The following is an 18,461-nucleotide window of genomic DNA, read 5'->3' on the forward strand; positions in this document are numbered from 1 at the left end:
TTTGTCACACGGTGCACTTTAAATGTTTAAGATCTTATATTTCACCATCAGAAAGGCATCTGGTCATTAAACTCATCCTGCAAAAGGACAACAAGCCCAAACGACTCTGAACACTCGTTATTTACTTTCAAACAGTGGTTTCTTTAACAGGAGCTGCATTAATGTGGGCGTTAGTGAGTGTGCGACTCACGCCATGACAATGACGCTGAAGTCGAGCCAGTTCCAGGGGTCCCGCAGGAAGGTGAAGGGGCCCACACAGAAGCCCCTCGCCAGGATCTTTATGAGGGACTCGAATGTGTAGATTCCTGTGAAGGTGTACCTGGATGGGAGGAGAGGGAAAGGATGGGAATACCGGGATTAAAGTAATGCGATGGAGGGATGGAAGAGAGCAGAGATGGGACCAAGTCACACATGTGCAAGTTTCAAGTAAGTCTCAAGTCTTAGCTTTCAAGTCCCAAGTCATTTTTTCTTGGGCAAGTAAAGTCAAGTCAAAGTCAAGTCACCTTATTATTGCAATTTTACCTGCAGAATCTGATCTTAATAAAGTGAAAACACAAAGATATAAGTAACTGTCAGTAAACATCATTGGCCAATGTGTCCAACCTGTCCACCCCGTATCATATCAAGCTAACGTTAGCTAACTACCGGCTAGGCTAACAGGATAATATTAGCTAATATGACGAGCACTTACTGGTCAGAATGGATCTTTAAATGACGAACAAAGTTCGAAGTTATGCTAGATGCTTAACACTCAAGTCATCCAAGTCATCGTGTCTCAAGTCAAGTCCCGAGTCTGTAACTTCCAAGTCCGAGTCGAGTCTCAAGTCTTTTATTTTTTGTCAAGTCAAGTCACAAGTCATCAAAACAGTGACTTGAGTCCAAGTCACAGTGACTCGAGTCCCCATCTCTGGAAGAGAGAGACGAGATAAATGTTCAGGAAACATCCTTCAATTACTTATTTTATCTCTGGAAACAAGTCGAGTCAGGTCAGTCACGTTAGCTCAGGTCCAGGACATCAGCTCGAAGCCGGCGGCCAAGTTAACTTAGTTAACTCCAGAGTTAACTTAGTTTCTGCTGCTCAGCTTCAGGAAGGATGATGAAAGAGTTCACATTAACTTATCTGTTGTGGCCATTTATGTTTTGTAAATTTAAATTTAAATCAATTTAGTTTTCTTCGGGCAGTTAGAAAAAAGGGGGCCTGTTGGAAGGGCTCTTTTTGTTTGTCTAATGTCCGGTGTGAAGACGGGAGGTGGCGGTTAAATGATTTTTTGACTTTTTGAGTTTCCAAACTATATTTTTCTAACAAAGGCCGTGGGTGGCAACAGGTGGTTTCGTTCTTGCACGCACTTTTATAGCCTGTTAAATCAGATTCAGTTAACTTCCATTTTTCATCCAAATTGTAAAGAGATTTTTAGTTATTGTTTTGTTCGTATGATTTTTGTCAGAAAGAAAACTACATATATTTTTTAAACAATCAACTCTGAAGTGCGTGCAAGAACAAAACCACCCACGGCCTTTGTTAGAAAATATAGTTTGGAAACTCAAATAGGCTGCGACACTTCTCCGTCTATTAATGTCCCCCTTCACCACCACAGGAGGTCTTTTAAAAAGCTTCAGCGTTTAACAGAGCTATAAACACTCGTTTAAACTAGAAAAGAACAAGCAGCCAGACAGTCTGAGCGAATGTTCCGGCGCTTTATTGGGATTTACTGCCTTTTTCCTAACATAGAAAATCCCGTGTTTACATTCTGAGAAATGTTTCTTAACCGCTGCCTCTGGAGGTGAATCCCCTCCACCCTCCTCCTGGTAGAAGCCTCCTCTGAAAACACTATTTACACGAAAAAGGTCGCCTCTGAATAATAACGCTTCCACTGGGAGTGTTTAAAGGACGTCACCATCCTCCGGTGAGGATGAAGGCGGCGAAAAGAAGACTCACTCCTGTGAGTCTCAGGTCCTGAAACTCTGAGGGTGAGACGCTGAAAGCTTTGGGAACGTTCAACAAACATCAGATTAAATCTGATTCCCTGTGATACGGAGACTTTTCACACTAGTTCTCATTTGGTTTTGACATTTTGAGCCTGACATTTCCCCTTCCGACGCCTGAAAGTGGTCAACACGTCAGTCCAGCTGAGTCAAGCGAATGTTCTTCTCTGGGAGCTCCTAACGGTACAAACAGAGACGCACAGAGAGGTTCACAGGTGTACTTACTCCACGTATTTGGCCCAGTACGCCGGCTCGGACATGGCCATGAAGCAGCAGTTGGTCAGGATAGTGCACATGATGAACAAACTGAATAACGTGACACGGTTAAGGAAGAAGGATTCACATCAGGTTTACATCAGATGGTATATCAATGGCTGTGTTCCAAACCGCATACTTCTCCTACTACTCCTACTACTCATACTGACTTTTTTCCCGGATGCATCCTAGATTCTCTGAAATGTTGTGTATGCATCATGAGGTTACTACTCATACTCAAACTACCCAAGATGCAACGTAACGTGACGTCGCCGATCGTCATTTCCTGTCAAAACGGCAGTTTCAAGCTAGCTACAACGAGGGTAGGTTCACTTCCTGTTTTCAAAACAAAAGCACCAATTGTATGGTAATGGCTTTCCCTATGATAAAAGGCAACGGGTATTTTATTTTGTGAAAATAACCGGAAGTGCGTTGCTCACTGCGGCTAGCTTTAGTAGCGCCGAATTCGTGGGAACAAAATTGTAAACAGCCGGTATTTTGTCAGGTTTTCAACACGTTGGGGATCTAAACGACTACTTTCTCACCTGAAAATGTTTCAAATGTTGCTAAAGTTTACAGAGTTTAGAGCTTAAGGGAAATCAGCTTCAGGCCGGCTGATTTCGGCTCGGGCAGGAGCAAAGTGCATTGTGGGTAAACGCTCTGCATACTGTCTGATCGATTAGTATTTAGTATGTAGTATGCAGTATGCTGTATGCTGTTTCGAACACAGCCAATATATAGGGCTGGGTAACGATTAAAATGTTTAATCTAATTAATCACATGATTAATCACGATTAATCGCATTTGTACGCAAAATCCAAAAATGAATCCAAAAGTAGCGTATAGCTTTTAGCATTTAGTTTTATTTTAAATGTGCTGCCATATGAATGAAAGTGCCATAACATTTGTTGTGCAAACACACTTTTAACATCAGCATCTTTCTGTAGTTTTTATGTAGAAGCCTCGCTCCACTGTCTGTTTCCTTGAATGACTTGCTGCTATCAGTTGTGTGTTTTGCCTTTAAGTGATATTTTAGACTGGAACTACTACGCTGAGAAGACAATTCAACTTGGCAGAGTTTACAGATGACTTTGGTTCTGTCGACTCCGCCATCTGGAAGAACTTTAACATGAAAATGGCCGAGTAAAAGTTCCGTACCCTTCTCCATGTTTGGTGGATCCGCCGATTACTTTCTGTTCCTGTTCCACAGCAGACAGCAGCAGACTTTTACAAAATAAAAGCCTGTGAGCAGCAGACTTTTACAGAATAAAAGCCTGTGAGCGACAGACTTTTACAATAATAAAAGCCTGTGAGCAACAGACTTTTACAAAATAAAAGCCTGTGAGCGACAGACTTTTACAATAATAAAAGCCTGTGAGCAACAGACTTTTACAAAATAAAAGCCTGTGAGCGACAGACTTTTACAAAATAAAAGCCTGTGAGCAACAGACTTTTACAATAATAAAAGCCTGTGAGCAACAGACATTTACAAAAATAAAAGCCTGTGAGCAACAGACTTTTACAAAATAAAAGCCTGTGAGCGACAGACTTTTACAAAATAAAAGCCTGTGAGCAACAGACTTTTACGATAATAAAATAAATAATAAAACAGGTGGTCCGTGGCGTAGTGGGCTTAGCAGCCGCCCCATGTACAGAGGCTATAGTCCCGCATCGGACGGCCCTGTGCTGCATGTTGTTCCCCCTCTCTCTACCCCCTGCTTCCTGTCTCTCTGAACTTTCCATTAAAGCCCCCCAAAAATAATGGAAAAAATAAATAAAATAAAAACTGCGTTAATGTGAGATAAAATATTAATCGGCATTAAATAATTAAATAATTAAATAATTAACGCGATAATAACGAGTTAACTCGCCCAGCCCTAATTAATAAGTGTGGATAAGAACAACAGCTCAAATGTGGAATAAAAAAAAAAAAAATACTTTTTGCTGCTCTGTGGAGATTCAACACGTGCTGCGTTTCAAACACCTTGAACTGAATCAAGACGAAGTGTCCTGAGCTGTCGGTCAGCTTGTGAGTTTCAGCACAGCAAATTAACATGCCATTAACAGCACCGTGGCCCCTTCATCTCATAACGGCGAGCGGTAACTTTCCAAACTGTCAGGCGGCGGCGCAGGTTAAATATCAGCTTGGCCTGCCGTGCTCGACGCGCTGCACGAGACGAGGTGGGAGAGACGAGGTGGGAGAGACTCGGCGAGGCCTCGCTCAGCCGTCAATCACAGCTATAAATGAATCATAATTATTGTAATTTGGAAGCAGGAACATACTGCAGAGGTGAAAGCGGCCCAAACTCCAGCTGAAACTTGTTTGAGCGGCAGGGTAATTGTTGATTGAGTGCTGGCTGTAATGATGCTGCCGGAGCGCGGTGGCAGGCGGCGAGATAATACAGTTACCGATTGACAAACAACGCACACGTCCCCCCGCCGCCGCCACCACACAGCCAGAAGCTAATTACCCTGTAATGATAGCCCTGCTGTTGTGGACCTCCCAGGCCACCATACCGGTAATATCATTACACCTCCCACATCCACGGCGGGATCCATCTTCCTCGTACTGATCTGCCTGTCTTTTAATTTCCTCCGCCTTCCACGTTTACCTGCAAACGCTCAAATCAAAGCCGGGAAGTTTTGAAAGTGAGCAGGGAGGTGAACGACCCGACGGGGCCAATCTGCGCTTGTGCATTCCCGCGTGAACGCCATCAAAACGCCGCAGGACGGCGTCTCACGTGGGGCGCTAAAGTGTCCTCGAGAGCAGAACCCTGTGAGCGATTTTGAACCAAGTTCACAGTTCCAAAAATGAACTAGTTCATAATCCAACATTTTGAACTAAGTTCACAGTTCCAAAAATGAACTATTTCAATTCATAATTCATAATCCAACATTTTGAACTAAATTCACAGTTCCAAAAATGAACTAGTTCATAATCCAACATTTTGAACTAAATTCACAGTTCCAAAACTGAACTAGTTCATAATCCAACATTTTGAATTAAATTCACGGTTCCAAAAATGAACTAGTTCAGTTCATAATTCATAATCTAACATTTTGAACTAAGTTCACAGTTCCAAAAATGAACTAGTTCATAATCCAACATTTTGAACTAAATTCGCAGCTCCAAAAATGAACTAGTTCAGTTCACAATTCATAATCCAACATTTTGAACTAAATTCACAGTTCCAAAAATGCACTAGTTCATAATCCAACATTTTGGACTAAATTTGCAGTTCCAAAAATGAACTAGTTCATAATCCAACATTTTGAACTAAATTTGCAGTTCCAAAAATGAACTAGTTCAGTTCATAATTCGATATCAAACATTTTGAAATAAAGTCAGAGTTCCAAAATTGAACTAGTTCATAATCCAACATTTTGAACGAAGTTCGCAGCTCCAAAAATGAACTAGTTCATAATCCAACATTTTGAACTAAATTTGCAGTTCCAAATATGAACTAGTTCATAATCCAACATTTTGAACTAAATTCGCAGCTCCTAAAGAAGCTGGACGGCGTCTCACGTGGGACGCCAAAGCGTCCTGAAAGCAGAACTCTGTGAGCAATTTTGAACCAAGTTCACAGTTCCAAAAATGAACTAGTTCATAATCCAACATTTTGAACTAAATTCATAGTTCCAAAAATGAACTAGTTCATAGTCCAAAATTTTGAACTAAATTCACAGTTCCAAAAATGAACTAGTTCATAATCCAACATTTTGAACTAAATTCACGGTTCCAAAAATGAACTAGATCAGTTCATAATTCATAATCCAACATTTTTAACTAAATTCACAGTTCCAAAAATGAACTAGTTCATAATCCAACATTTTGAACTAAATTCACGGTTCCAAAAATGAACTACTTCAGTTCATAATTCATAATCCAACATTTTGAACTAAATTCACAGTTGCAAAAATGAACTAGTTCATAATCCAACATTTTGAACTAAATTCACGGTTCCAAAAATAAACTAGTTCAGTTCATAATTCATAATCTAACATTTTGAACTAAGTTCACAGTTCCAAAAATGAACTAGCTCATAATCCAACATTTTGAACTAAGTTCACAGTTCCAAAAATGAACTAGTTCAGTTCATAATTCATAATCCAACATTTTGAACTAAATTCACAGTTGCAAAAATGAACTAGTTCAGTTCATAATTCATAATCCAACATTTTGAACTAAATTCACAGTTGCAAAAATGAACTAGTTCATAATCCAACATTTTGAACTAAATTCACGGTTCCAAAAATAAACTAGTTCAGTTCATAATTCATAATCTAACATTTTGAACTAAGTTCACAGTTCCAAAAAAGAACTAGTTCATAATCCAAAATTTTGAATTAAGTTCACAGTTCCAAAAATGAACTAGTTCAGTTCATAATTCATAATCCAACATTTTGAACTAAATTCACAGTTCCAAAAATGAACTAGTTAATAATCCAACATTTTGAACTAAATTCACGGTTGCAAAAATGAACTAGTTCAGTTCATAATTCATAATCCAACATTTTCAACTAAATTCACAGTTTCCGAAAATGAACTAGTTCATAATCCAACATTTTTAACTATATTCACGGTTCCAAAAATGAACTAGTTCAGTTCATAATTCATAATCTAACATTTTGAACTAAGTTCACAGTTCCAAAAATGCACTAGTTCATAATCCAACATTTTGGACTAAATTTGCAGTTCCAAAATTGAACTAGTTCATAATCCAACATTTTGAACGAAGTTCGCAGCTCCAAAGATGAACTAATTCATAATCCAACATTTTGAACTAAATTCACAGTTGCAAAAATGAACTAGTTCATAATCCAACATTTTGAACTAAATTCACGGTTCCAAAAATAAACTAGTTCAGTTCATAATTCATAATCTAACATTTTGAACTAAGTTCACAGTTCCAAAAATGAACTAGCTCATAATCCAACATTTTGAACTAAGTTCACAGTTCCAAAAATGAACTAGTTCAGTTCATAATTCATAATCCAACATTTTGACCTAAATTCACAGCTCCAAAAATGAACTAGTTCATAATCCAACATTTTGAACTAAATTTGCAGTTCCAAGAATGAACTAGTTCATAATCCAACATTTTGAACTAAATTTGCAGTTCCAAGAATGAACTAGTTCATAATCCAACATTTTGAACTAAATTTGCAGTTCCAAAAATGAACTAGTTCATAATCCAACATTTTGAACTAAATTCGCAGCTCCTAAAGAAGCTGGACGGCGTCTCACGTGGGACGCCAAAGCGTCCTGAGAGCAGAACTCTGTGAGCGATGTGGCCGAACACAGTGTGCTCCTTCAGGAGTGTGTGTTTTCATTTTGAGAGCTGAGAGATAAAACCCAACGCTCGCATCATAACGTCAGAGCGAGTGTGAGCGAGTGTCACGCCACAGCTTGTCATAGTGGCGCCACTGTGGTCGGGCAGGAATCCAGAACACACTTGATCCCACACAAACACTCCAGAAGCACAAACTAAAACTCCCGTTTCTTCCCGCCGTAGCACACGGTCGGCTCAGACGAGCGCGCACGCCCCACGCACACGAGCAGCGCCACACCTCGCCTCGCGACCTCTTCACCCACTTATCCCCGTGACAACAGCAGCGTGTCCACCGGCTCGACATCTCTCAACACCAGCAGCCGCCTCCCGCGGTAAAAATAGACGAGTGTGAGGTGTGGATAAGGGGGGGTGGAGGGGTTTGGGTGTGAAGTAATATCTGACATGTGGGCCCGTCGTCTGGAGTCCAAGGTGGACGCCGGCGTGGAGCCGGCAGGCGGCCGAGGACAGAGCCAGACCTCCACAGCTGGAGCCTTTAGCTTTAAAAGCACATCTGGACTCATTGGAACACATTTACAGTCAGAAGTTTCCCACCATGTTCCATCAGCTTCCTTTTAATGACACTTCTTTATGTTTTGGGAACTGAGGATGCTCTAAAGAAATGCTCCAGGATTTAAAGGGATAAAACAAGCCTCTATGTTCAATAATTTAGTTTAAATTGACGGAAAGTTTGGATTAGTTGAACTAGTTCAGTTCATAGTTCATAATCCAACATTTTGAACTAAATTCACAGTTCCAAAAATGAACTAGTTCAGTTCATAGTTCATAATCCAACATTTTGAACTAAATTCACAGTTCCAAAAATGAACTAGTTCAGTTCATAGTTCATAATCCAACATTTTGAACTAAATTCACAGTTCAAAAAATGAACTAGTTCAGTTCATAGTTAATAATCCAACATTTTGAACTAAATTCACAGTTCCAAAAATGAACTAGTTCAGTTCATAATTCATAATCCAACATTTTGAACTAAATTCACAGTTCCAAAAATGAACTAATTCAGTTCATAATCCAACATTTTGAACTAAATTCATAGTTCCAAAATATGAACTAGTTTATAATCCAACATTTTGAACTAAATTCACAGTTCCAAAAATGAACTAGTTCATAATCCAACATTTTGAACTAAATTCACAGTTCCAAAAATGAACCAGTTAAGTTCATAATTCATAATCCAACATTTTGACGGATGCTCTAAAGAAATGCTCCAGGATTTAAGGGGGACAAAACAAGCATTTATGTTCAATGAAAGTTTGGATTTTGTTCTGAAGTCCGAGTTAATTTGATCAAACTGAGTCACAAAGCAGCACTTTTTACAGTTTGCTGCCACAGAAAACTTTAAAAGTCACAAATATTCTTCCATTCAGGGGATGAAACGGGTGGATTTTATCAGTTTAAGAGTCACTTAACCGGCTTTAAACTAGATCTAAAAGGCATTTTCATTTAGTTCAGTTCATTTCTAAATGTGTTAACTTTAATTGTTCTTTATATTTGATCCTTTCTGATTAATTTATGTTTTCTTGTTTACTTTATTTTCATTTCTTGAAACAATTGTTTTGCAGACTTAATGAGTTATTGGACCGGAGTGTCAGCGTCGAGCTTTTTATGATTTTTTATGTTTTTTATGGTTCTGTAATGTTTGTAACTACTGATGCATCTCAATGATGAGGCTTTCCAACCAAATTCCAAATCAAAAGTCACGTTTTCTGGCTCTTTAACCGAGCCGTCTGACTCACACGTGGCGGTCAGCTGACATGATAACTGTATATCACTGCTGTACCTGGAGAGCATCCAGCTGTGGAGGTTTCTGCCCGTCTGACGCAGCCAGGCAGCCGTTATACAGCGTTGGTGTGTTGGTAAAATGTGTGCCGACTAACAGCGCGTGGGCCTGTAATCTGAGATGCGTGATAAATGTCAGCTGCTGCCGGTTTGTTTTGTTTTAATTAATTCCCTTAAAATAAAGCTCCTTTTTTTTTTTTTTTTAACACCTTAATGATTCAGCCGCATTAACACTATCTCCTGCAGGTTATTAAACGGGGGAGAATTGTGCATCAATTTAGATAATTTAGTTTTGTTTCTGCACGGCTTTCGCTCTCTGACGAACACAAAGAGAAGAACTGCCTGGTGTGGAATTAGGCAGGCAAGGCAGTTTTATTTATAGAGCACAATTCATACACAAGGCAATTCAAAGTGTTTCACAGCTACACAAGAAGGCAATAAAATCATTTAAAAAAATGAAATAAAGAAAGAAAGAAATAATAAATAAATAAATAAATAAATAAATTTATAAAAATAATAATAATAATAAAAATTAAAAAATTAAAAAAGCCATTAAAAATAATCATTAATTAATTAATTTAAAAGTGAAAAGTGCAGATAAAATACTTTCAGGTGTCATATGCACAGCTAAAATGCAGACGGTCCACTTCCTGGACTTTTCCACAGTGGGTTTAAAACAACAAACACAGTGGCTCTTAGAAACCATCATCCACTCTTCCCTTCTGCTGCTCCCCGTTACAACCATGGATGTATTATATTAACTGGATAACGGACCGCAAAATGGCCGCCGTTGATTTCAATCTAAGCACTTTGAATTGTTTTGTACATGAAATGTGCTTTACATTTGGAGAGAGATTCTTGGGGTCCTGGAGACTGTTTTTAAAAGGAAAATGTTTCTAAACTTTAAAGTTATGCACCTATGTGATCTGGATGGACTTGAATACACGAAGCGGGACAAATAGAGAGACAGCGTTTACCCACAATGCATCTCGCTCCTGCCCGAGCCGAAATCAGCCGGCCTGAAGCTGATTTCCCTTAAGCTCTAAACTCTGTAAACTTTAGCAACATTTGAAACATTTTCAGGTGAGAAAGTAGTCGTTTAGATCCCCAACGTGTTGAAAACCTGACAAAATACCGGCTATTTACAGTTTTGTTCCCACGAATTCGGCGCTACTAAAGCTAGCCGCAGTGAGCTAACGCACTTCCGGTTATTTTCACAAAATAAAATACCCGTTGCCTTTTATCACAGGGAAAGCCATTACCATACAATCGGTGCTTTTGTTTTGAAAACAGGAAGTGAACCTACCCTCGTTGTAGCTAGCTTGAAACTGCCGTTTTGACAGGAAATGACGATCGGCGACGTCACGTTGCATCTTGGGTAGTTTGAGTATGAGTAGTAACCTCATGATGCATACCCAACATTTAGGAGAATCTAGTATGCATCCGGGAACTTCTCGCTTACTCAAACTCGCATACTAACTCAGAAAGTTAGTAGGAGTAGTAGGAGAAGGATGCTTAATATTACAAAAATGCAAACTTGATAAAAATGTGCGTATTGGCATATGTTATTTGAAAAAAATTATTGTTAAAATTCTCTTTGATGCCACCTAATAATCTGACTCATGTTTAAAGCAGCGATCTTGCACAACTCTCTCAGCTTCCAAACACTCAACAAACCCGTCACAGCCCCCTCCACATCAGTCAGGACCAGAATCCCTAACATGCACTGCTGTGCCAAAACCAGTGAACCAACTGGGAAACACACACATCGTCCAGCCCACACTCATCCTTTACTTTCAGCTTTAAGTTCATTCGACACGGCTTCAACTCTGCTGCACAGTTAATGCCTCACAAATTGAAAATTGATTTGTTTACAACCACTTACTGTTTTCATCCATTAATGTCATGATTACTTTCTCGATTAATATTTTTTTCTGCAGCAGCTCAAACACCATAAAAAGCTAAAAACACCACGTTTAACTTCATGTGTCGCTAATGACGCCCTCTCCCCAGAAAAAGTCCGCGTTCGGCTGCTTTCTGAAGACATTTCTCTGGAAAAAATGCAGCTTATTAACAGAAAGCATTGTTACACTAATTCTGCTTTGATTATGTAACCATCTCTGCCACATCAGGCCTTAATGAGATCAAACCAGGCAAAGGTCGAGGCAGTGAAACAGCAATAAGGCCCAACCAATCGGCCGCCGGCGCCGTCAGGCCGACTGTGACTGACCTCCGCCCTGCAGCCAAGCCCCCCCGCAGCCTCAGAGAGAGCGTATTCAAGGATATGAGTGGACCAGGATCCTGATGGCGATTCTGCGGATGGGGTTGAAGGGACTGAAGATGTAGAGGGCTGAGGTGGCGCTGAAACGGAAGATGGCCTTCCCTTTGTTCAGGACTATGAAAGTCTGCAACAAAACCAGAGACGGAAGCACGTCAGTTTAAACCAGCACAAAAAATGAACTAGTTCAGTTCATTGTTCATAATCCAACATTTTGAACTAAATTCAAAATTCAAAATCGCCTGACGCGCCTATTACGGTGTTTGCTGCTCGGTCTGCACTTCGGTCTACACAGCACGCAGTGATACAAATTTAATTTATTATCTAATAAATTATTCATTGTTTATTTATTATTTTTTACAATTTAATAAATAATATAAATTTTTTATTTAATAATAATAATAAAATAATAATTATATTTATCATGCTGATATTTTATTATAATAAATATATTTTAAAATAATATATTTTAATATGTTGAAATAATATAATATTTTATAAAAAATATTATATTATTTCAATATATTAAAAATATAATTATATATTTAATATATATAATATGTAATATAAATATATATTATATAACATATAATGAAATATAATTATATATTATATAATATATATATTTTATAAAATCTAAAAAATCTAAAAATATATTATTATTAAAATGTAAAAAAAATATATATTTCATAAAATATATTTTAAAATATTATATTTTAATATATTGAAATAATACAATATTTTATAAAAATACAATATTTTTATAAAATATATTAAATATATTTTAAACATGACGCAAGCCTGAGAGAAAAAAGCGCCAAGCAATTGTGAGGTCTGACTTTTTCCTGGAGAACGATTTTGTGATGCAAATGTATTACTCTGCTGAACGCATATTGTTTTGTGAAGCAAAAAAGCAAAAAAGAAGGTCAGGCAGGAGGCAGCAGGCCACCTCACCGTGGATTTCAGGACTTTAATGACGAGTTGTAGCAGATTATATCCTGATACTCTAACCTGAGAGGCAGATCATGCCTCAAGGAAACTACAAACTGAAGGTGACACTCAGCTGTGGATTCACTCTTCCTTATTGGCTTTGATTAAAACGTCTTCTTCCCTGTTTATTGTTTTTAATCTCGTGTCCTGTGACGTGAATTTTCACCATGAAATGTGATGTTGTTTCCTAAAGGGAGGCGGGTCCTCACAATATGACTTTATAAGCAGATTCATGTCCCCACAGCATGAGGAACCCAGCACACACACACACACACACACACACACACTCCAGTCTTCGGTGAATCAAGCTGACGAAGAATCCATTTATCTTGCAGGGATTCTCCAACAGGAAAGAGGAGGCATTTCCAGAAACTCTCTCACACGCACACACACGCACACACACACACACGCACACACACACACACACACACACACACACACTTGGCAGCCTACCCTCTTGTCTTTGAAGTAGTACGGGTCGATGTCTTCCAGGGGAACGCCCACCAGATGAGATGGGATGTCGGCGAAGATGCGCGGCAGCTGTTTTCCTGCCTCCAGGTCGGGCCGGGGCCGGGGGAGCTGCACGTCGCCCAGGTCCTGGCACACACAAACACAGAAACATCACTTCCTGTACCACCACGGCCACCTCTTTGAGCTTTAATTTGTGCTAATAAAGTTCCCTGGTTACGTTTGCTGGGCGGGTTTGTACCTCCTGGTAATGTTTCTTGCGTCGGGCCTCTTCCTGGGCGATGCGCTGCTCGATGGCCGCCAGGGAGTCCGGCGTGAAGCGCTGAAAGCTCTCTGGTCCCATTGGAAACACACAGCCAGCCATCTTCTCATCCTGATCCTGCTGCTGACTGGCCCAGTGTACCAGCTGCAGACACACAGGGAGGCACAGCGACACCTTTAACCAGGGGTCTTCAACGTTTTCCAGGCCAGGGACCCCCAAACTGATGGAGAGTTGGACAATTTATATGGCATACAATTGTGTTTTATATTTAACGGGGGCCTAGTGCCGTGTGTAAACATAGCTACTCTGTTATTGTACATTCAACACTGAGCTATTCAAATATTCCACAGATTTTAACTTTAAACATGCATGTAGATGGGACAATGAATCCTCAAACCATCTGTGGATGGAACATGTTTGCACACAATTTGTGAGAAAAAACAGAAATCGTCACTTTTTCATTTTTTTCAGGAAACACAAAAAATTCCCCCTAAAAGTTAAATTATCGCATAAAATAATAATTTCAGTCAGTAAGTATGTATCAAAGGATGATGCTTGACATATAAGAACACTTATTGTTTTTCATAAAAACTAAGATTAAATAAATGACTTAGGCATTTTTATGACCACACCTTTGATGACAAATGACTTAGGCGATTATTTTAGGAAGGTGACCAAAATTAAAAATCGTATAATCAACCAAAGATTTCGCAACCCCCCTGCAGTACCTCCGCGGACCCCCTGTTGAAGACCTCTGCCTTAAAGGACTTCCTCCTTTAAAAATGGCCCGTGTCTGACACCAGCACTTTACATTTTGGGTATAATTCCTGACGGTGTGACAGATAAGAGCTCAAAATGTTTACTGAGAATCCTGCTGCTGATGGCAAAGAAGACTATAACAGCTTCCTATAATCCTATAATCAGCCCCAACTGTGAGCACTTTTACACCCAGGTTAAAAACATTTCTCTTTCCGTGTGCTTATGGTTGAGTTTATATTTTTCTTTTTCCGCTCTTCTTTGATTGCTTTTAACTGCGTTTTAATTTTTATTTGATTTTTTTCTCTTTAAATTGCTTGTTTTTATGCTGCTTTATGCTGTTCTTTTAAATGTCTTTATGTAAGGCACATTGAGTTGCCTGTGCTATGAAATGCGCTGTATAAATAAAGATGCCTTGCTTTCCTGGTTGAAACCACGGCCTCCAAGCATAATGCAATGGAGAGACGGGGTAAAAAATGTGTTTATCATGGAAAAAAAAAAATCACAGCAAGACTACAGTTGAAAACAAATATTTTTGATAAAAGATGGACATTATTAGTACTAGTTCCAAAAATGAACTAGTTCATAATCCAACATTTCAACTTTGTGAACTAAGTTCACAGTTCCTAAAAATAAATGTTGTTCCTAATCATTGACATATCCCAGACCATAATTATCCCTACTCAATAATTCCACTCTGCATTCTATATTTTGAAAATACTGGCACCTAAAGGCTTAAAAAATGGGCTAAAAAGTTCAAATTGGCATCTAAAGGGTTATTTTTTGGAATATAATTGAAAGCTTGGTGGTTATAATCAGAACTGAAGTGGAATAAAAGATTTATGGAAAAAAAAGTGGAAAAAAATATTAATATTTGATGTTTTTAGGTCGTTTTAAAAGGGGACAAAAATGTCCCTTTTCAGAAATTAAGGAGTTTTTTTTCTACACAATGAAAATTTGCATTGTGTATGATGTGTGTTTGAAATTCGAAAAAATAGTCAAAAATGCACAACTGGACCAAATATGATGAGTATCACTATTTCCAGTGTGAAATATCTATTTTTATACAATTTTTGTTGTAAAAGTAGGAATATTGTTAGAAATAAATCAATCTACTATTGCTATTGGTTGACATCAGCTGTTAATGTCGCCCAAAAAAATCATGATTTCTGTTGTGGTTTTACAAGCTTATCAAATTCCCGATAGATTAGCTACTTTGCAGGTTACTTGCACGTTTAGGTAAAATTCTTAGACCTTATAGATCCCCATCACAGTGTTTACTACCTTTAAATTAACCCGATAACTTAAAAAAAATAGAAGCAAAAGCACACATTTAAAAAGGTGGAGCCCAAAACTATAAATATACCCTAACTGAGGACGCTCATTGAAATATGCAACTGGACCCCCACCCCCCAAAAAATCCCTTCCCCTCCTTTTTGTGCTTTCCCGTGTGTTTGTGTGTCACGTTTTTTATTTTTTTTCTCTTTTGTATGTTTGTTTTATTGTTTGTTTTGTCTTTAGTCAGTGTTTTGTTTTTTGGTTTTTCTTTTCCGACTTTTTTCTTTCGTTTGTTTCTAAATACCCAAGGTGTTTGTTTTGTATTATTTTAATTTACTTTCAATATACCCAAGGGGTTTGTGTTGTTTATTTTATTTTTATTTTATTTCACCACCTGCATACCCAAGGTGTTTGTTTTGTTTTTACTTTATTTTATTTATTTATTATTATTTCTACTGTTTATGCTGGATGTTTATTGCTGTTGATATGGAAAATTCAATAAAAATATTTTTGAAAGAAAAAGGTGGAGCCCATATCATCTCACAAGCAGGACAAGTGCCCAAATCCAAATATCTGATATCTGAAATATCATGAAGATTAAGTCCAGTTAGAAACACAGACATCAGAGTGTTCCTCTGGAGCGTTACACAGGAATAAGATCCACTCCCACCAGCCGCCTGCTTTAACTCCAACCTGAGGTCAGACTGCTCAAACACCTGTCGAGTATATTTCGAATCCTCGAGTCATGAGATGAGCAGCGTTTGATTCGAGTGCCCGCAGCGTTGGCACGGAGCTGTGATTGAACAGCTTCTTCACCGGCAGGATGATTGCGTCCTCGGAGACAGCCGCCGCCACGCCGCCGCTCAGAGCGGCCCGCGGCCTCATCACGCCGCCGCTCAGAGCGTTTCAGGTGGCGGCAATCAGCCTGAAAGGTCCCGCCTTTGACCCGATGGAGCTTAATCGTTCACCTGGATCCTTCTGCTCCACTGAACAGCTCACAGCTCACCGTTTTTATTAAGAGACATATGAAAATTTACTGTACCAAAGGCCAAAAAAGAAATGAAAAGGAGATGCAAACCTGTTGTTGGGCTTTCATTATGGAATGAGGCTAATATGAATGTAAGAGATTGTAGAACATTTTTGGTTTTAAGGGCTGCAAGTATTTACAAATTGTGAAGGATTTTGTGTTTATTCATGATTTTGCTTCATTATTCTTCTATTTGTTTTACTTTATTGGATGCAATTCTGTTTTTTCTCTTTTTACTATTATTTTTCTTCTTACTTTAGTATTTGTAAAAAAAAATATATAGGTTGATTTGGAGAGACTAACATATATTGTAAAAAAGAAAAAGAATTTTGCTCACTTATGGAGACCTTATATGGACTTTCTGGAAACTCACAACCTTGAATTGTGATTAACTGTACAAGTTCTGCTATTTTTGCACTGCTGTGAGCCTATTGGAATGTAATTTTCTTTTATTAATTATTATTTATCTACATTAGTATCATTTTGTTTGTTTAATTCTATGTTTATCTGTTTATTTATTTTTATTCTATTTATTTATTATTATTATTATTATTATTATTATTGCCAGATGGGGATATAATGTTCATGTTTAAATGTTTAAATCAATGAAAAATCATAATAAAAATATGTTTAAAAAAAGAAATATATATACACAGGTTGATGGGTGGCTTAATTTTGTTCAACAGGACAGGCTTAAATATAAGCATTACGCTTCAGCCTGTAGGCCTTTTCAGTCACTTAAAAAAATGCTGTGATTGTACTGAACACGTTTGTTGTTTACTCTGGGACTGAATAAAACAAACAAACAAACAAACAAACTGTCAGACAGCAAAGAGTTAAAGTTCTGGATGTGACATTAAGTCCAAACCACTTTATCAAAGACACAAGAAACAATGTCTTAATAAAATTTGCAGTAATGGAATGTTGTAGCTCAAGAACACTTTCACTTTCAATTCCTTTATAGTTTTAAAATGGCACTTGTGTTTACAGCTGAAGTTTAAACTGTCCAATTCACAAGTTTGCCCTTAAAACCTGTTGTTTATGGTGAAAATGATAAATAAAATAAAATACATTTGTATTTTGTAACACAGTTGAGCCATTTTCATTATTTAAGAGCAGATTGAATTGAATCGAATCGTGATTAATCGATTCAGGACCTTATGAATCGAAATCAAATCGATACCCAGCCCTAACGGGGACCCAAAAATACAAAATTTGCATCTTCCTCAGATTTTCTAACAAGCTTTTTTCTGTGAAAATACAGATTTTGGAGACATGTTTCAACTCTAATTTGGATGGTGTGCTGTCGGAATGATTTCTGCTGGTAATTCTGCCCCCTTTTTTTTTTGTTTTTACATCTGTTATGACGCATTACCGTGGCAACGCGGAAGTTGTTTGCATGCGAGAGCGGCCGGCTGAGCTTTCCAAAGGCCAAGAAATTCCTGCAAGAAGATCCAAAATGTAGATGAGTTGAATAGGAGACGTCTGGGATGCAGAGCGGGACCAAAATGGAGGAAAAGGAGGAGGAGATTACAACCATTTTGTCCCTTGATCATCATGGGAAATGTGAGATCACAAGCTTGGACCTTCCACCTGCATTCATGGCGACCTCTGAGGATGTCTACACTGAAAAAAGTGATCATTTCTACCTTGTATTTTTAAGATTCAGTAAGAACTCGAGCTTCTTAAGTAAAATTAAACATTTTATTAACGTAATACATGAATTATGGGGGAAGAGTAAGTTTTATTTAGGTTTCCTCATACAATTTAAATGTTTAATAGCTGTATGTACATAAACCTAGAAATACTACATAAACTTTACTCTGAAAGTGTATCGTTAAAATCTACTAAGTTACTTCATAACAGCAAATACTACAGATATATAACATTTACTTAAAATTTTGAGTAAAAAACAAGTAGACTTTACTTAATTTGTTTAACTAAGTATAACTTAAAACTTAGATGTAATTAAGTAAATGTTACTTAATATCTTCAAAACTGTTATGTTTTATGGTAAGTAAAATTTACTTG

The 18,461-nt window shown here is 38.0% G+C and overlaps 1 protein-coding gene across 5 annotated transcripts in view; it reads right to left on the reverse strand.

The window, feature by feature from the left end:
- Window positions 1-18,461, reverse strand: part of LOC142370092 (sodium channel protein type 3 subunit alpha-like) — a 316,646-nt gene that overhangs the window by 225,276 nt on the left and 72,909 nt on the right. For all 5 annotated transcript variants that reach the window (XM_075452519.1, XM_075452518.1, XM_075452520.1 and 2 more), the window contains exons 2-6: window positions 13,349-13,513; window positions 13,093-13,236; window positions 11,658-11,776; window positions 2,209-2,298; window positions 191-319 (exon numbers count right to left, since the gene is read on the reverse strand). In XM_075452519.1, coding sequence (XP_075308634.1) covers window positions 191-319; window positions 2,209-2,298; window positions 11,658-11,776; window positions 13,093-13,236; window positions 13,349-13,471 — 605 coding nt within the window. In that variant the 5' untranslated portion in view covers window positions 13,472-13,513. The remainder of the gene's footprint in view (window positions 1-190; window positions 320-2,208; window positions 2,299-11,657; window positions 11,777-13,092; window positions 13,237-13,348; window positions 13,514-18,461) is intronic.

This window comes from Odontesthes bonariensis, chromosome 20 (genome assembly GCF_027942865.1).
Source record: "Odontesthes bonariensis isolate fOdoBon6 chromosome 20, fOdoBon6.hap1, whole genome shotgun sequence".
Taxonomy (NCBI): Eukaryota; Metazoa; Chordata; class Actinopteri; order Atheriniformes; family Atherinopsidae; genus Odontesthes; species Odontesthes bonariensis.